This window comes from Gymnogyps californianus, chromosome 15, assembly GCF_018139145.2.
Source record: "Gymnogyps californianus isolate 813 chromosome 15, ASM1813914v2, whole genome shotgun sequence".
Classification (NCBI taxonomy): Eukaryota; Metazoa; Chordata; class Aves; order Accipitriformes; family Cathartidae; genus Gymnogyps; species Gymnogyps californianus.
The window spans coordinates 12,804,167-12,824,395 of NC_059485.1; the positions used below are offsets into that span (position 1 = coordinate 12,804,167).

Here is a 20,229-nt window from a genome sequence, read left to right on the forward strand (position 1 = left end):
AATCCTAAAATAGAAGAAAAGAATAATTTGTTTAGAGACATTTAGTTTGTATATTCGGCCAGTCCAGCTTTTTGCATTTGTCCCCTCATAACGATTCTAGTTTATATGGAGTACAACTGTCCCTTCCAAAGAATTAAATAGTACACAGAAGTGGCTAAATCTTTCCATTTCTTCAGGGAAACTGTCAAACTGTCTTTCTTTTCCCAGTTGAGTTTTAGTACTTTGGCCACAAACTTGGGGAAAAAATAGCTGAATAGTTTGAATGATGCTCTCTGAGGACACAAACATGTTTCTGATATATGTGATAAAAAGGGTAAAGACTAATAGCAGCCATATACGGAAAATAACAGTATAATGGAAAATGATGACGTGCACTGAATGATCTATTGCTGGGTAAAGCTCTAGTTCAGTTAATAGACTTAAGGCTATATACTCTTTGAAGGGCCAGGAAAAAAGACCCGAGGCCTGCTCAGATGGTAGAGCCCAAATAGGCCGTGAGATCTGAAACACACTCTTGCAGAAAGTCAGGAAACAGCAGACAATGCCAGGATGTGAAACAGTCACCGTGTTTCCTTTGGTCCAGCCCGAACTGTGAAGAACAATAACTTCACAGACAGAATTAACAAAAATATCATGACTGAGTTTCTTCTTCTAATGCTAGAGTTAGGCTATAATAGCCATACTGTTAAATGCTTACAGGTATCTTTTAGGCTATTGGAAGACTATAGTTCTGTCCTGGTTTTGGCTGGGATAGAGTTAATTTTCTTCTTAGTAGCTGGTATAGTGCTGTGTTTTGGATTTAGTGTGAGAATACGACAAGTTCTGAGATTTTTAAAATATTTGTTACCTTCTAATTTTCCATTGTTTTTTGAAATTCTTGAAATTTTCTGTTAAAAATTAGGTTCACATGAAATTTGAAGGACAGACTTTTCATCAGCTGAATAGAAAGGCAAGACTGAATATCCTGGTCAATTGTATCATTCACACCCCATTTAATATCTGCCACTACAAATTACAGTCTTGGACTAGCAGCCCTACAGCAATATTTGAAACTTCCATTAGGCAGCTCTATACTTTGCTTTGGAGGCCCAATACATTTTGGTGTGCTATTTTTAAGTTAGCCTAGAATTTGATCTACGATGCAGAATACTAACAATCTCCCTGAACTGTCTGCTGTAGATGAAGTTTTTAGTTCAACTTGAAAAGCAATCAGATAAACATCAAATTAGTAACCTGTTAGAGCTGCTGTTTCCCCTTTCTTGTTCTTAGTTTAAGAGACAGGATTTTGAGCATATGATTACTGTCAGCAGGGTACCGTAGCTGATAGACATTTGACAGAAATACCTCACTGGACACAAAAGTGCTTCTTGTTTCTGACGTAGCATCTACAGTAAGTGGCACACCAGAACATACAAAATGTCATGATGAGTCAGACCACGATCACCCAGCCCTGTGTTCTGCCTCTGACAGAGGCAGGGGATGCTCTCTGGGAGAGCACATGACCTTGACCAAAATCTGCAGTCCGTTCTCTTTGTACTTTCCAGAATGCACAATGGTAGAATGAGGGATGTTAGAGGGCACATTGTTGCCCAGCCCTTTAGCAAATGTTTTCCAAACCCACCACCTTTTGCCCACTCAATGTTACGAAACCCTTCTGGAGTTCTTTGCTATCAGTACAGCATCTGAATACCTGAAAGAGCTTATTTTCTGCAGTCTTGAAGATTTCTCTGTTCACTCTCTTCTCTGGGTCACTAATGGTGATGTTGAATAAAAATTGGTCCCTGGTATACCCTGCTACTGACTTCATTCCTGCCAAGCCTTATTCTTTGTTTCCAATCTTTTAATCTGCTTTCAATCCATAGAAGAACATTTCCCCCAGTACTTTGTCCATCTGTTTGCTTTCGGCTTCCTGTAACGCCTTTGTTAATGATGCGTATGCCTCAGTCTGTCCATGCTCACACAGAACGTGTGACCATCGCATTTCATTCTTCATTCAGACTCCTCGTAGATTCTGGTACGCCTTCTGCAGCTGAAATGGTGGCAGCCCTCCTGTCTCCGGACCCCTAGTGCCAGACAACCTGACGTACGATCTGCTGAGCCTCCGCTCCAAGCACAGAAAGTGAAGAACAGGAGAGAGGCTGTGTTTTGCCCTGCAGCCAGTGAGAGCCTTTTCACAGAGCTCCATGCTTAAAGCAGATCTGTTAGCAGGTCTGTTACGGCTTTGTACCACAAAATCGCTTCCCATTATACAACCAGATTAGCACCTTTACTGTGTAGGGTCCCCTGCCTTTCCACGCTGCGCAGGCGGCCTGTAATACCTATAAAGGGGAAGGAGGGAAGAGCTGTCCTTCCAGAGACTTGCTCCACACAGCGCAGATGATCTCCTGAGCTGCAGGCAGCCAGGGGCCTGCTCTTGGTCTTCTGTACCTCAACTCTTCTTCAACACAGATTCATCCCCAGACAATCATCCCCTCTCAGAGCTGCACCATTCTACACTACCTTAATTAGTCATCTGTAAGATGACAAGACCAAGTGGATACAGTCACTGGTGCCCAGCACCTTCATAATCCACAGCTCTGGTTCTACTTAAAGAAGGCTTCTCAGGCCTTGTGTTTACCTCTGATGATAGTAAAAAAATCACCTCTTAACAGCTGTCAGATACTTTGACCCAGTCAAGGCAAATTAGATGATAAACTGGGATAAAGCAACGTAACAGTAATTTATTCTTGTCAGTAAAATCAAGAAGTTACCCCAACATGTTATTTAACTCTGTAACTACTTAACAGTGGATCCAAACTGCTTTGAACAAAGTGACTCTAAAGAAGAAAAAGTGACCAATATCAGAGGCTATGTCAAACATAGGCAATACTTAATTAACACGATTATACCAAAAATAACAACAGTCTAATGAACAATATCTGGTTAAGAAAATGTAGCCAGTTCAAAAATCAGTTTTAATAGGTAGGTCTAATGATATCAAACCTAGCATACAATAGGCTATCCCACTGTATGTCACAGCTGGTTGTGCTCTCTTAAGAGCAACCCCTACTAATTTATGCGATGGACTGTGGTTGACAGCTTATTCTCCTACCCCTCACACTAATATCTTCATGCCTCTGTTAAAATTACACTAAGGACGAGTGTGCTCTGACATTAACAGGGACCGTTACATTGATTTCTCTGAAAGGATGTTCAGGCCTTTACTTCTCAAAGAATTATTATCCATAGTCACAAAAGGTTTTTGGTTTTGTTTTTGTTTAAAGAAGTCAATGGCATGGTACTATATCTAACATACAGTGACTTCTCTGTTCATTTTTGGGTATAGAGGGTTACTCTGTATTTATGTGTTTTCTTTTAAACAGATTCATTAAACACCTGAAATGGATTATGACCAGGTTAATGGATCAAGTCACGGAAAGAAACTATACTCTGAAATGTAGAGATGAAAAGAAGGTCAAGGGGACAACAAGAAGAGTTGTCATCAGACCTTGTCAGTTGTGACTTTTCTCCATGGTCATTGCCTCTTGAGTGTGCACTAACTGCAGCGATTCATGCACCGTACTGGGCTTCCATAGGTAATTCTGGGATGGACTGTATGAACAAATAATATAAGCTATGTCCTATTATAACAGCAAATCAAGATGTTACTCAGATTTGATAAACTTTTGAATAAATAGCACGTCACCCGAATGGACACACTCTACATACTGCTTAAGCAAGTTTTACAATCACACATTGAAAACTCTACCAGCCAGTAGTTTGAAGACAGTGCTCTCTCAGGGGAAAATACGCAGGAGTGACTGCAAGGAGGTTCTGTTCAGGGCAGTATTACGGCAAGAACTGTGCTAGTAAGCTATTTTATTTAAATTGTGAGTTTTGAAATAGATCAGAGAGTGAATTTTATATAAGTCAGGTGGATTCATTATCTAACACAAGATACTTTGCAGATTGTTTAAGCTGATGTTCCTATGTACAGATATGAAAGCAATACAATAAAGACTGACCTTTTCCATGAAAAAGTTAAGCAGTCATGTGTTGGAGTTGTTCTTTTTCAATTTGAACAGAAAATAATTGAAATTGAAATATGCTTTCCAGGAAATTCCAGTTTTCCTACAGGTACCTGCAAGTAATTCCAGATTGTTGAGATGGCCAGCATGTAGGAAATCCTTCTCATGAACAGCTACTTAAAAAATCAGACCTGAACTGAAACACCAGGAACTGTGCACTGTGGCGGGGGGGGGGGGGGGGGAATCCACGTTATTGAGGGCAGGTATTGTACTGTTTTTGTCTTGTATTTTTTAGAAAAGTGTAATTTTCGTAACTGTGCAGTTGTTAAGCCAAGTTGATGTATCAAGAACATTTCAGATAAAGCAGAATTGAAAACATTTCTCCTGAACTCTCTCTATGCATTATGTCTGTCCTCTGCAGTCTGCGTCTCCACCATCTGCTCCCAGCTCAGGCTTTCGGATCCAGACAGATGGTGTCATGAGTCCCTTGACAGCCAGTATGAGGGAACAAGAGGGTGACGGTTTAGATCCCCCTTGAAACAATGACAGAGAAACTTGCGTATCAAAATCTTTTTTCCTGATACTCTCAGTGTGTTGCACTCACATGGCATTTTTTAACTCCTAGTGCAGTAGAAATTAGCTCCCAGTCCCCAGAATTCTGTCCCCCAAATGCAATTTTCAGCTGCTCCTGCAAGAGGTGAAGCACTGTCATGAACTAAGTAGCTCTTCTCCAAGATAGGTTCCATCAGATACAGTTTGGGGCCTTAAAACACTGACAAGTGCTTTGTTCCATACAATCCCTGGCCTGCAATTCAGGGCTGAAGTCACTTAGGGCACAATATTCTGACGTGTAAAGATACATTTAGGGAACTAAATCCCCATTTAGGCACCTATGCAAAGAACAGCCAATTTAAAAAACATGTTAAGCTTATGTTCACATGCCCATTTGGTACTAACACAAGAAAGGCTGAATTTTGCTACTGAAGGCGGCATTCCTGCTGCCTATATAATTAGAAATTCATGCTGTTCACAGAGACAGCTTACACTAATTTTTCAGGGTCACATGTATGCCATTTTAAGAACATGGTTCAGTTTGTCATTATAGGTACTTATTGCAGTGTCTACTAGTTTGAAATCCATTTCCCTGCAGTGGGTTTATGCCACACGATGCACAGATTCCACCAAGTAATTCACTTTGGAGATTCTGAATCTTAGATCAAGATTTCTGATTTCTCAGAACACCTCAGCTTCACGCATTTAAAGGATGGGGAGAGTACTCAGATTACAGGATCTGACTGCCATCATAACGCAAGCCTTAGCATTTTAACAAGGCTTCTCTGACAACAAAAAGAGCATGGGCATAAGGAGACTAGCATTTTTCTCGTCCTAAAAGATTTTTAGAACACAGATTTGATCAGAACAGCTTTTTTAGGGTAGCCAGTGAATTCAGTCCTCTATACACAAGGCACTCATTTGTCAAAAGCATTTTGGATGAGCTTTGTGCCACAAGAATATCCAGACTTTGAACCTTGATTAATTTTAGAACTTTTAACTGCAAAAAGTCTGAAAGGATGAAGAACACTGCTTGCTGTTATTAGCAGGCGGCTTCAGTTAGCACTTGTATATCTTCTAATTCTGGACTTACAGTCTGTCAGTTGGCATTGCAAGATCCCATTGCCTGTTAAGAAAAAATTACTTCTCCATTTCCAGACCACTGAACTGGTAAGTGCCAGCAGGACCAACCTGTCTCCCTCGCACACAGTGCTTTCTGTTAACCTACAATACGAAGCCCTGAGCACATCACTATGTTCAGAAGCCAGCAGTGGTTTCATAGTGTTTCCAAGAGAAAAATCAAAATAATTTTCAACGGGTACTACAAGCAACTGTAAAAAGGAATACTCACTTTTATTAATACTTTAAAAAAGACGTATAAAGACAACCAAAACACTGTATCACAATTTACAGTCTGTACATTATAAACATACATCTCCCACTAACTCATAGAAAGAGAACAGCAGCATACCAAACATGATTTTATCAATCCAGACAGGGTCCTGTAACATTCAGCTGCCTGTGTAATATTTAGCACATTCTCAGATTCAGTCACAGTGAAGTGTAGCTGCAGAATATATCCCTAAAGGGGCATTTGTCACCCAAAGCTTAGTTAAGGGAAGCCAAGACAAGGGCTCCCTTAGATCACCATAGATCTGCATGGCTGGAGTGCCACAGGCTGATGGGAACATCACACAAAGTTTGGGTCAAACTACCTCCCATCCAAGCAGCTGAAAGAGGGGAGCGTAAATGAGATTTTTTCCATGACTGGCTAGAGTTTGGCTAGAGAGAACCATGCAGATAGTTAAGAAAAATACCACTTTCTAGTTACAATCATATTCTCTATAGAGTTTTTCCACCTCGCTCTCTTGTACGATTTCCTTCACGTACAATGTCTGATTCCCTGCTCTCCTTTGATTAACAGAAACAACAAACCAGACCTTCCTTCCTTCCTTCTTTCTTTAATTTGTCCACCCTCCATCCCTGCTGTCAAGATTCTGCAGGCACTGATACTTCAGCAGAGAAGTGTAATTTGCTGGAAAGAACATAAAGATTGTGGTTTTGAACTGTTTAAATTGCGGACTTTTTAAAACCAAGTAATAGAGTATTTGAAAGGTTAGTTGAGAGATTCTAGTTTGCATAGATTCTTGGGTCAGTATTGTCAGTGTTTCCTAGCAGAAGAGATTTCAAGGAGGTTGTCGAGCTAACTGTGAAGCAGAGACCTCCCTTCCTGATTTGTGGCATATCAAATATTCCTGGCTTTTTCCGTCCCTTTTTGTTTTTCTGTCTCCAGACTGTATCTGGACAGGGAGTCAGAATGCTAGTCCTGACAATTGTCTCTGCACGATTATAAGTTCTCTCCACATTCACAGAGCTGAAATAAAAGAAAAAAGGAGACAATTGGTTTGCTATTGCAGTCAGCAGGACCAGTATTTGGCCCACATATCGCTGAGACCAGCGGCACAGACACATGGTAATGCTTTGAAATATGTTATTGTCTGTCATTGCCTAGTTATTCATAACTCTGTAAAAGAAGGCCACATAAACCACACACGGTAGTGATTTCACTGTCAAGCATAAAATCGATGCTTGTACATTTATGCTGCCACCCGCAAGTGAGAAACTAAATCCCAATCCAGGTATATGAATTTAAAGTTCTCATTTGAGACAGAGCAAAAAACTTTGAAGATTGTCACTTCAAGGATTTTTCTGCAATAAACTGAAGCTATTTGTATGCTTTTGGATTTCTGTGATAATGTCAGAGAAATCCTTAATAGTTTTCCAGTTTTAATTCCTTTCTTCTCTTTACTTCTTTCTTTTTTTCCCAATCTTTTTGAAGGATTCTATAACAAGAGAGTGATAGAAAATATCTTTCTATCCCTTAAGACAGTGTTGGTGATCAGCATCAAGAAAAGAGCCACTTCTAGATTCTTGTGGATAATCTTAACAATATCAGACTGTTTTCTAAGACTGATCATTCTTATTTATGCTCCTGACCCTAATGCTTTAAATCAGTCCAGACAGACAGGTGAAACCTGTAACGTTGAGCTTTGGAAGTCCAAAAATCATCAAACTGAATTTGATTGCAGTTACCACTGGCACCGTGAAACGATTAGATTTGATCTGTCACTACTTCAGATGTTGCAGGTCCAGCAGCTTGCAGTCTAGTCGTTGATGAATTGATGATGGAATTTTATACTATCAATATCCTGGTGATTCCTGGTCACCTTTAATGGTGATTACAATATCCAGATGCTCTTTTCATCTTTGAAACTTGATGTTGCTTAACTCTTCATTACTTCAGTAGAAATACAGCTAGATCTTTGAATAGCATTTTAAATGACCTTTAAAAACTTTGAACTCCATCATTCACCCACTTCAAGCATCACTCAGAAGCTTAAATGTGACTTTTTTTCATTTTGCCACTATCATGAAAATCAGTCACCAATTCATAAAGCAGCAAGAAGATAAGAAAACACAAAGGACATCTTCCCCTCTTCTTTATGTTACCTGTGAAATGATGAAAACAGAATATTAGATATATGCCCATCAGCTTAATCACCATTAACATCACCAAAACCATATATTTGATGTGCTTTGAAAACAGACAACAGTGACTGGTAGATGCTGGATGTTTCAAGTTTGGGAGACAGGATCCAGACTTCCCACTGCTACTTATCCTCAATGCTAATGAAGAAGAATGTTTTCTCACATACTCAGATACTATACTAATACGGTAACTGGTGCCAAAGGCATGTGCTGCAAAGATGAGAGAACAGCAGTGGAGGGAGATGCAAGGGGTTCTTTATGTAGAGCTGCGTTAAACACATCTTTGCCTTAGTGTGAAAGCTGACCAGTGTCTAAGAATCACTGACTTTCACAGAGCAGAGCTGTCTACCACTGACTGCCATTGCTCTGTGTCCGGAGTAAAACAGGTCATTTGGGAGCCGACCTACATGTTCAGAGACTCTTATCGCATGCTCCCCTTGAATGACAGACACAGGAAGTCAGAAAAGCTTTGCTTTTGTAAGGTTTCCTAGCAGTGTTCATATCCCTAATGTCTTCTTTCCCAAGTAGGTATGGTTATTCAACAAGACAAAGAGTTAGTTGTACTGTAGGCTATTAAGGATCACTACGATTTTTTGCTGCTGCTGTGTAAAGTTAGCCTGTGAAGCTGGTATGGCACCTGAGTCTTCCACAACCTGCAGCCTGACCTGTGCCATATATATATAGCCCAGTCTACATCTGGTGATTAGTGCACTGAGAGCAAGAGTCATGCAAAAGCTTGGCTCACTGCATGGTTTAAGGAGCCATGGGCAACTGCAGCCGTTGCCAGGACCATTCAAATCACGATCACTCTGCAATGTGTTTTTTGCCATCTGAAAGAAAGCTGGAGGACATCTGGTGTCTGGCTTGACTCTGGCTTCTCATTCTTCACTGGGATCATTTCACTGATGCATCCTGTGTAATTTTTTTTAAGAGCAAGAGGAAGCATATGGCAGAAAACTGGGAACAGAAATCCTACACAAAACTCTAACTTCCCGTGCCTGCTGCAGCTCCTTCAGTCCAGGAGTGTCAAGGCAGTCAGATCCTGGTGATTATCAGCAAACTGTTAGCAAGTTGCTAATGATGCAATTATTTCAAGGACCCTTGAAACTGTGTAGGCAGAATCAATGAAGTAAAAGTGGCTGGCAGTGGCTAAACCACACAAAACAGACTGAGAACAAGGAATGTAGGAACCAATGGTTTGCTCTGAGTACAGTGTAGGCACAGATTCATAGTGAGACAAGCAGCTGTTGAGGATTTGTATTGAGGGAAAAGTGAAAGGACTTACTAAAAATCAACACAAAACAATCTCTAAGGACTACAGAACTCATCTACTAAACATGAGAAGTACACAGAGCTATTTAGTTTTCCCCAACAGAAAAGAGAAGGTAAGCAGGCCAGCTGCCAGCCGCTGAACTAGGAGTCCTGAAGTCCATTCCTGTCGATGCAGCTCTTGCAGTCTGCTAGTGCTGGTGCCAGGGAGATGGGGGATGCAAGGTGAGTGCGGGGAAAGGGCGCCTGATGTGATATTGATCTCTGCCACTCTAGGGCAGCATCTCTTTACTTAGCCAGGTATGCATTGATGCTGTTACTGTGCCTGCTGCCAGTGAGACCAGAATCAACAGCTGCCACAGAAACAAATCTTGTCGTCTCAGGGAGCCAGGGTTTATCTTACCTTTATGGGATCATCTGAATCTACACACTGATCCTAGAGTCCAGCTGCTGAAGGTGTTCGAGAACTCCATAGGGAATGGTGGGATTCCACATCCTGTAAGGGCAAATTCAGAAAGGAAAGAGATTTTAAGAAGCATAATTTGCTTCACAGTTTTTTGGTGTGTTTGGTAGGTTTGTGGTTTGTTGTTTTTTTTTTTTTTTTTAAAGTTGCCTTTCCCTTTTGAATATCATTCTATAAAAGTATTTAAGCTATGGAACAAATGAAAATGCATTTGCATTTAGAAGCAAGCAGTTCACTTCTCCATAACCTGGCTGACTCTGGTTATAGGACACACTACAGTCCTGTCTCCATAACTGTTCTTTAGCTTTCTATCAAACTCCCTTCCCCTGAATGCATACTGGCAGCTTCAGTCTATTTAACCTCTAATGATGGCTGTTCATTGTTTATCCTTCAAATACAAGTCCTGCAGCACGCAGTAGGTCAGGTACTCTGGGAGGGCAGACGATTAACAAAGGGAGGCTCAGTGTAAACTGTACTTAAAGAAGGACAAGCTTGCTTGCCTGGGACGATTGGGAATTAATGAAGCTGAAACCAGAGACAACATTTTTAACATTTCTGTGACTGCTTTTGTATTTTAGTGATGTCTTTTTTTGTGCCTCTTATAAATCTGACGAATACAGAACACAGCTTTAGCATGAATTCTAACCCAATTTACAGAACGAACAGCACAGCATATCAAGAGACTTACACCAAGTTCTTTATATGGGGACATTTTCGTAGGCTGTCAGTCAGCTGCTGGGCTCCAACACCAGTTATTTTGTTATACTGAACACTGAGGAAGAAAAAACCTTTGTTAATCCAGATCATATCATGTAGCGGTGTAATCAAACATTTCATTCAAAATCAAAAATACTGTACGAGTTCATCTGCAGATGGGGGAAGAAAGAAAAAGAAAAAACCAAAATAGATCCTTGATTCAAAAAACCTGTAATAAAATACTCAAAAGGTCAAAAAGGAACTTCATTAAGTTAGTTCGTCTGAGGGATTCCACATTCTATGTACCTGACGTCATTCTCCAACTCCCCATGACTCTATTCTCCCATCTTAAAACTGATTTTTCGGTTTTTATGGTGAACTGCTCCTTAATCCTTTCTAACCACTGACTATCTGGACTCTGCATAAGTACATTTTCCCTGTGAAATTTCCCTGAAATTTTCTTCCTCAATTTCTGTCGTCTCTACCCCGAGCACAGAAGATTTTATGTTCAGTATCCAAGCAAGTAAGCTTTCCTGAGCCATCTCAAAAGATTTCATACTCACTCTAGCACTCTTAAAGATGCCATCGCAGGAAGAACTTTCGCAAGATTTTCTGCTCCAAAATCACAAATGCTATTATTGTATAAGCTGCAGAATAATGGATAATGTAAACAGATTATATATTAGATCAAGGAATTTCAGATGTGGTTGGTACACCTTAACTTCCAATCTATCCTTATCTATTTGCAGTTAATGTTTAAAACACAGTTTCATATTTTCTGCATTAAGGCAAATGGCCACATCCCTTCTTCAGCTAGCACAGCTACCGCAAAAATAGGTCTAGATTCTTAATGAATAATGAGAACATTGCTGTCTACATTAGATCAAATTAAATATCTGCAAGAAAATGAAACTCAAAGATTTGGGGCACAGCATTCAAAAGATTTCCACATGAGCAAATTATTCCAGAATTGCACACCATGGTTTCTTGCATTTCCTACTGAGACTAACTTCATTCAGGCCTATGCCAAAAATTTTAATGAAGTGGGATGGACCATTGGCCCCATATCAGCAAACACACACCACCTCGTTGCTGGCTTAGGGCTCAGCACTACACTTGGCAAGCTCCACATAAGCTTGCAGTAGATCATGGCCCTGGGTGCACATTTGTACAGAGTATTATTCATAAGTGGGTATTAGGGGTTGGATTTAAAAATCAGTACAGTCCTCATTATATTCCTGAGATATCCTTCTGTATGTCTATACTGGGTCATACATTTCTCTCGTCTTTTCTTCTCTCTAAAGGCTTTATGCAAGAATGAAGTCAAAAGCTTGGCTGCTGCACAGTGTACATATTTGTTCCACGTTCAGTAATTTCTGACAGAGATAGCAAGGTATGTTGTATAAAACAACTGAACAGGATAGAACTACTTACCTTAGTGTCTTTAACGAAGTCAAGGAAGGAAGAGCTGTAGCTAATTTCTCTGCACCCACATCTGTTATCTTATTCTGTGATAAGCTACAGTAAGTGAGATTGCTTTGTTAGTTGACCACATTTATTCTAATTTATTACAATGTGGGGAAAATTCATTTTTGATGTCTTTTTTATATAATTTGGACAGTCTGTTTAGACCAAATGCAGGGAAAAAGACAAATTACAGCCCTTGAAGGGAAATGAGGAATTGCCGTAGAATTAACCTATTTCTCTAATGAGTGTACAGATTAAGTATGTCCATAGACTCATCGGTCTTCGATGCCCATGGGTTAGTTGTGCCCATAACTGTTAATACACAGTCCCTTAAGGCTCTAGGTTTAATCTATTTCTTTTCAAAATTTCCCAGAACTGTTAACCTTGCACTTACTTTAATGTTTCCAGTGATGTCAGGGTTGAAAAGACTTCAGATAGACTCTTTGCTCCTTCATCTCCTATGCCATTTTCACTCAGAGCATCCAGGCTGGGTGATGACAAAGAGAGAATTAGCTTCCTTTTCAATCTAAATTTTAACAGTTTATTCACCTCAGAGACCACTCTATCTATCTTGAGAAGGTCCTTCTCTGCAGTAGCCTCAATCAGCAAGAACCATCACACAAATTACAGCTTCTCTAATAAGCAGCTTTCTGCTTCCCAAATTTACAGCCTAAGAAATTATTTTTTTTTCCTAGTTGAATGGCTTGACCCATTTCCTTTGATATGCATGATTATTAAAATAGTTATGGAATAGCTGTGTTCCAGCTATGCTGAAATGAGATTTCCTCTGCGCACAGAAATACAGAACTGACAAAATCAAGCAGATGCTCTAAATCCCTGCCTAAACAGCTCCTTCTCCAGATAGGGAGTATCAGAAACTAAGTTTTTCCTCATTCAGGTATCCAGATGGAAAGAGTTTTAGATAGTCACAATTTTAGGTACTGGATCCCCTTCTAATCTGACAGACTACGTTGGGATACATCGGACTCAATCCAATTTTAGAGGTTTATTGTTTTCCCAAAATATCATGAAAAGGCCAGATACAATACAGACAAATGGGCTGAGCCAGTAAGGCCAAAGGCCCTCTCAAACCCACTAATCTTCCCACAGAGATGACGGCAGAATATCGACTATTGTTGCTACAGTTGTTTCTAGCATAAAGAAGCTTAAAATTCAGAGACAGCTGGTTTGTCATGGATACAAGAGAATAAATAGTAACTGGAGTTCTTAAAACTCTATTTCTAATACGGCTCCTGGTGAAGGAAGGGACAAAGACTGTGTGAAAATACGTGGGCAGAACAAAACCAGACACTAGCCGAGTATGGCTTTTTTTATATCTTTTATATGAATCAAATCCACAAAGCTCACTCTCTTACAAGTTCTACCAGAAGTTCAGGATGTTCGTTGACACCGGAAGGTGCACAGCACCAGCACAAATACTGAAGTTAACCTCCAAATTTAACACTGCTTCTGGTTCAGGAGGGAGACTGTTCTCTCCTGGGGCAGACACGACTGAGTCCCTCAGAAACCTCACCACAAGGGAGCCTGGGGCTCGGGCACGTTATGGAGCTTGAATGAAGAAATAAGTAATCTTCAGGCAGTGTTGATCAGTGCCGTGGCAGGAAGGGGGAGCACCCAGTGGGGCTCTGTACTAAGTCTTTCCCACAAGCTTTTAACCACTGAGGAACACATGGGGAAGTGACTGAAGGGGTATTGAACAAACCACTACCAAGTGTCTTAAGGGAGGATGAAGAGCACTAGCTTTTTCAGTTTCTTCATCAAAGCAAGTAGTCTTGTTGGCAAATAAAATGTTTCTTGGGTATGTGAGCTGCCCCATTACTATCAAGGGCTGCTGAGGAGCAACATTAGCAAAGTTAATTTAGCATTACTCACTCTAAATGCTGAAGTGATGGAAATGCTGCAAGAATTTCCACAAGTTTTAGGAATCCCTGAAGGCCACATACTGGACCCAGCCTGGAAGAAAATAAATACAGACATGCAGCAGTTTTTTCACATGCTCAGAAACAGCAAAAGTTATGAATTTTTAAGTTCTTCCCCTGCAGCCCCAAACGCAAGCTGGTTTACACTCCTCAGAAGCAGCCATTTTCTACAATCTGCAGCAAGGATTTCTGCTTTGAAGCCTCCAGATGAGGACCCCACAAGGCTAAGGTCAGACAGAGCAGAGCTGCTTGCACAGAAGTAGTAGTACATGCATTTGCCACTTTTTTGCTACTCTTTGCAAGACTCCTCTCACTCATTTTAGATTCCTGTATTTCTGTTGTTGTTCTATTTTTTTCAGGTTTTTCATTTTAAGTATTATAATCTTGATAATGGAGATGAAAAAAAATATTATCTCCCCCCCCCCCCCCCCAACTACTGGCAATTCAGACTAACTTAAGATCAACATTTTACTGCAGCTTAAAGCATAAATCGAACTTTAATATTCCAGCTCCAAGCATTTGTCCCTCAGACGCTAACCTCTTATTTGGAGTTTCCTTGATATCAGAACAAGTTCAGCCTAGTTAAAAGGATCAGAATTTTAACCAAAAATTTAAAATAAAGGGAAAGTAGGAGAGGAAATGAGAAGAGAAAGTAGTATAAAATCAGAAGTGAGGCCAAGTATAGCAGTTCTAGACTAGGTCAGATGTGAAGAGCAGGAAACAGATGAAGACCTGATGAGAGTTCTCCACTGCACTATTGCAATTTCTGCCCAAACAAATTCACACGCTATGGCAGGATATTTTAAGCAATAGAATAGCCTTGAAGGCTGCTTACAGTTTGTGGGAAAAAAGAAACATTAATACACCTCATTTTTAAAGTCAGCGTTTCCAAGTCAATCTTCCTTCTTCCAGGAAAATGGTGCTAAATATTTTATTTGGGAGGAATTCTCTGACCTTATTCTTTCATGGCTAAGCTCTGATACGGCAGAAAATTACATCAGAAGACTCAGATAGAAAAGTTGAGCATTTCTGGGGAAAAAAATATTTCCCAGGTAGCTGGATCACAATCAAGATATTTTATATCCTGTGGCACAAGATCTACTTCTGATGATAAGGAGCTCACTTGTAGTAAAATCAAACAAAATTGATAGAAACATGTTGATCTGTATCACTGCAGGAGCCAGAAATGATGTTTTTTGAGTTTTGGCCATAACTTAATAAATCTAGTTGAGAAAAGCAAAATAGCAATAAATGGGGTTTTCTTAATGCTTTACCATAAACTAACTATACATCAGTTCAACGACTGCAGCAAATATCCATGACTCTTCTCAGTCTTAAATGTAATCATATATCATTCAACAGGGAGGTATATCACTTACGCGAATTCTAGTTTTCTGAGGTTTTTGATGGCAGGAATTTCATAGCTGCTGCAACCAGATGCATCTTGCACACTAAATAAATCACAGTAGAACCAGAGCATGATAAATATTTTAGCAACCAAAACAGTGCTTTAAAAATAATTTCTTAGTAAACTTTACAGGAAATAAACCACTGCTGCATTAACTGAGGAACCAGGAAACTTCAGAGTAACTTCTGCTCCAACCTTTCTGCATTCGATTCATTTCAATTTGATGATTGCCTTTCATAGTGCAGTCATTTGCTCTTTTTCCAATAAAACTTAAAAATACATTCTTCTGAATCAAGTATTTTCTGTCTTGAGAATAAACATGAAACTTATTTTGTGTATATTTTAATCAAAATACTCTGCCCGTGTTAAAATGGAAGTCAGCATTTTTATTTTAAAAAACCCAACCAAAATACTTTATTTATGCATGCTTTTAATCACAACCAATCCCCTAGCCACAGCATGAGCAGGGATGAAACAGGGTTTATAGATCACATAACACAAGCTTTTACCTCCTGAGCTAAAGGACTGACTCAGGTAATTTGTGACCAGTGCAAAATAAGCCTTCATTTACAGCCCAGGTGGTACGGGGGGGGGAAATCAGTTAGCCCAAGTTATATAACTGAAAGCAATTGGAAGATGATAGCATACTCAGAGATTGAAAAGAAATCTGAAGAAAAAAATGACAGCTGGCTTTTTTATTGGCAGTTTTGATAAATATTCTGCATGGTGCTGTCATTGCTCCTCCCTGCCATGAAAACCACCACACGTCGGGGTAGGAGGACACTCTGAGATGACACAAGAGCTTGCACTGCCTTAGTTACTTCTCTTTCGGACAAGCAGAGGACTCCATTCTCCAGCACTGTCAGTGAACGCCCATTTTCTTAAATCGCTAGTATATTAAGAGGACTTTTGATCATAAATGAGCCTACCAATTGATCATCTTCTCCTGCATCTCTACAAGGTCTGAAAGGTCACTGATGTCCTTCATTGTCTTTGCCTTAAAGGGATCAAGAACAAATTTCTCTGTTGATGCTCTCAGCAGTTCGTAGTCTTTTGTCTGTTCTAACAATTTCCAGAGCCTGACTGTATCACTGAGAGAGGCCCTGTGAAGTGACAAAACATGTGAAATCAACAGATATGACTGCTGTTGTTGCATGAAAGTGTCATCTACAGTCCTGTGAATGACACTGTCTACAAAGAATGACCAACCTGAATGATGCCACATTCTTTAGGCCAACCAAGTCTTTTATCCCTTGCATGTCAATGCTGCTGTTTCGCAAATCCAAGGAAAACTCTTTTCTTGACCTTTTTAAAATAGAGTGCAGTACATGGACATCAGGTGGTGTAAGAACTATGCCCAGAAAAGACAGGTCTGGCTTGAGCCTTAAGGCCACATGCTGCAAAAGATAATTGCTTTGTGTTTCATAAACACAATGTAAAAGCTCAAGTAACCTCTCCGGACAGAGCTCATTTATCTGCAGCCTTCTAATATATTTCAAGAGTGCTTTCTGCTTCTTGGTTGATTGTTTTACATCCGTATTTGAAAGGGAGCAGAAGTAGGGGTCATCCTGGAGAAACAACAATCCAGCCAAAAATCGAGGCACTAAATCTAACCAGTTATAAGTTTTTTTCTTCTTGGATGGAAAAGACAGGTACTTTGTTAGACTTTTATCCTTGATCTCTTCTGCTAACATAAGGTGAAGCGCACCCAAGAAATTCTGAATGACAAAATCAGAGAATGTGCTCCCAAATTCCTCTTCTCCACTATCTGAATGCCTGGGGAATGCAAATGGCAGGAAAAATCCATATTTCAGAGCAAACTCTTTAACTTCCTTAGAAGGAAGAAGATCACTTTTCATGGCACTTCGGTGCTTTTCTCCAAAATACCAAGCAATACGGGCTAGCGTAGCAAGACTCTCTTGATTTTGCATGGCTATAACATCTGTTTGCATAGGTATTATCTTTTGCTGAACAAATTTCAGGAAGACTGTAGTAAGAGTTGAAGGAAGGCTTTTGTCTCCCATTTCAAGTACTGTCTCACAGAGAAAACAAACAAATCTACACATAACAGGGCTGTAACAATGACTGAACAAGTACTCACACTCTTTGATTAATTTCAGTGCATTATCACAGTAGGGTAATCCTTCGAAGTATTTGGTTATGTACAATTCTCTCTGCTGAGAGGAAAATCCTACTATTTCAATAGTCTTATCCACTTTGGACACATACTGGTACACCTTGTCTTTTGGTCTTGCTGTAAGTAATAAAGTACAACCATTGAGTATCTTTTTTTGGATGAGTCCTGAAAGCAGCTCCTTTATACTGTACAAGTCTTTTTCAGGCTGGCTGGCCGAGCAGCGAGGAAAATTCTCATGATCATGCAACCCTTCAAAACCATCAAAAACCAGAAGGACTTTAGCAGGATTTTGCAATATATACTCAAAGATCTCTTTGCTTCCCTCTTGAGGTTTTACAAAAAATTCAAGAAGCAGATCCTTCAGGCTATATCGCTTCTCAGGGAAGCTTATTTGTTTGCAGTCAAACCAAAATACAAATTCAAATTGAGAAAACTCTCCATTGGACCAGTCCTGGCAGATCTTCTGAACAAGAATGCTTTTGCCCGTTCCTGCTTTTCCCAGCACCACAATCACTTTAGTCTCTAAGTCTTTACCTCCTGGGATTTGAAATATTTGGCTTCTTTTAAGCGCTGCCTTTTCCTTCCCTTGCAGACTGCAAGTTACCAGCTCCTTTTCCATTGCTTTTACGCTATTCTTCCCAGTCTTGGTTTCAGTTTGGCTTTGAACAAGTGTCCCATCAATAAACAGGTGATCAAGAGTTACTTCACGCTCCATGGCCACAGATTTGCACACATCTCGGAAATAATCCATAAGTGATGTACAGAAAGCTTCCACTGGCTCTAGAGAAATAAAAACCACACATAAACTGAAGAAACCAGTCCACAAATTACAACATTGCTTCATGGTGGTTTAAGTACATAATTGTAATATGGTCAAAATACATCATTTCCCATAAAGCATGTAGGTCTGGATTTATCCCATGCAACTGCAGGTACTCAAATTAGGAGTGCAGGCACAATAGACACTTTTAGGCCTATGAACTGAACAATTTTGGAGGTATCTACGCATACAATAAAACCAGCTGAGTACACTGACCTTCTAAGTAGGTACTACAGCTAGATATCTAAAGGTAGATAAGTCTAACATCTTAAAAACAGGAATTGTGCTCAGACACGCAGAACAGCTTCACAAATTGTTGAACGACAATTCCTACAACAAGTAGCTTTTCTGTATGGAAAGAAACACAGAAAAACTAGCCAAAAAATACTGGAAGTTTTTAAATTCAAGAGATCTAAACTCACTTGGTCTTTTGAAAGGTTCTTCAGAAGGAATTATGGGAACTCGGACTTCTTTGAACATTTCTAAACCTGGAGAAACAAAGCAATATACTTGAGGAAGACACCTCGATAGTTACCTATTCAGCTTTACTAATTTTAACAATAAGACTAATGCAAATTTTCAAGTTCATTGCAACATATATTATGTATGATCCAGAGAAACAGGTATTTTGTTTATTTTACAAGGGAAAGGAACAAAATCCTCACTCAAGTACAATTCAGCTGACATGAACTGTTTCAGGCAGTATGACACCAAACAAGATGACAGCTGTTCCAAAAGTTGTATGAAGCAGAAGACTTATAACAAGGTGACATCCACTGTTCTTTCCAAATGTCAGTGTTTTGCATAAATTCACGTTCACACAAAAGCAATAGCTTCCTTTTGTTATTCTACACTTTGTAACCAAGCATTAAGGATGAAAGTCACAGAGAAGTGACTATTGGTAACAGAATTTACCCATTACTCTTCCTGACAAAGTACTGTCACTGTCCAGTTTTCTTTCTTTTTGCCTGTTTGTTTTCAAACTACTGCAGACTTTTGCACTTGGTCAGATGAGCAGTGTCTGCCATACACAAAGAAATCAGGAATTTTTCAGAGGAAGCATATTTTCTACAGACTGGTAATGACAGAGTATCAGTTTTGACAAAACTTTTGGTAGGAAAAGCTTTGCAGACACAGGACAGAACTTAAATTGACAGAGACTGTAACAAACCCAACCTCATCAATAGTCTCATGGTAACCACACTCAGCAGAGGTGTGGAAAAAAAAACCCAAAACAAAACAGGTTAATCTCCCTAGATTTGTAGAAATGTATTTATTACCGTAATATTTGCTTCATCTTGATGTAGAATGTGGTTTAAAAAAAAATACAAATCTTAAAGTTTCAGAGATCTGGAAATCAATTCCTACCCTGCATGCTAGCAACAGATGGAATGGTTAGAGTTCAGAGTTGCTTCTAGCAGGGAAGCACCCACAGACTTCTAATAAGCAAGTCCTTTTCCAGTGAAAGAATACATTTGATATGGAGATAGTTCTCCTCCTTGTAGAAGAAAACCAAGAAAAGCTGTAATGAGACATTTAGATGGGAAGCAGCATTGGTCAAATCAATCAGGTGTTAATAATTTTTAAAAAAGGAAAAGAGACTGGCTTGGTAGCTTATGTGCTAATTTTTCTGCTGCATTTGGAATTCTGAGGTTTGCAACATACTCACATATGTTGTGCTGCTGTAAATCAGTTGGAATTATTAGTTTTGTGTATTCACATAAACAGCATATATCATTTACAAATACTTCCCCAAACCTAGGGGTATTTGCCTATTAATCCCCGCGTTAAAATTTTGCTATTTTGGGTGGTGGTAGCCACCAGAGGGCAACAGAACACTTGTACTAAGCTGCAAGCAGCTGTAATCACCAGGGTACACAGAGATCAGAAACTAAATGACCACTGAAATCAAACTCCCTGT

General features: G+C 39.6%; 1 protein-coding gene across 1 annotated transcript in view; it reads right to left on the reverse strand.

The window, feature by feature from the left end:
• Positions 1 to 8,047: 8,047 nt before the first annotated feature.
• The window catches only part of CIITA (class II major histocompatibility complex transactivator), a 32,701-nt gene continuing 20,519 nt past the window's right edge, over positions 8,048 to 20,229 (reverse strand). The window contains exons 10-20 of the mRNA XM_050906127.1: positions 18,731 to 18,796; positions 16,561 to 18,268; positions 16,281 to 16,454; positions 15,323 to 15,394; positions 13,897 to 13,977; positions 12,398 to 12,490; positions 11,971 to 12,054; positions 11,100 to 11,183; positions 10,529 to 10,612; positions 9,781 to 9,873; positions 8,048 to 8,069 (exon numbers count right to left, since the gene is read on the reverse strand). Of these exons, the coding sequence (XP_050762084.1) occupies positions 9,801 to 9,873; positions 10,529 to 10,612; positions 11,100 to 11,183; positions 11,971 to 12,054; positions 12,398 to 12,490; positions 13,897 to 13,977; positions 15,323 to 15,394; positions 16,281 to 16,454; positions 16,561 to 18,268; positions 18,731 to 18,796 (2,519 nt within the window). The 3' untranslated portion in view covers positions 8,048 to 8,069; positions 9,781 to 9,800. The remainder of the gene's footprint in view (positions 8,070 to 9,780; positions 9,874 to 10,528; positions 10,613 to 11,099; positions 11,184 to 11,970; positions 12,055 to 12,397; positions 12,491 to 13,896; positions 13,978 to 15,322; positions 15,395 to 16,280; positions 16,455 to 16,560; positions 18,269 to 18,730; positions 18,797 to 20,229) is intronic.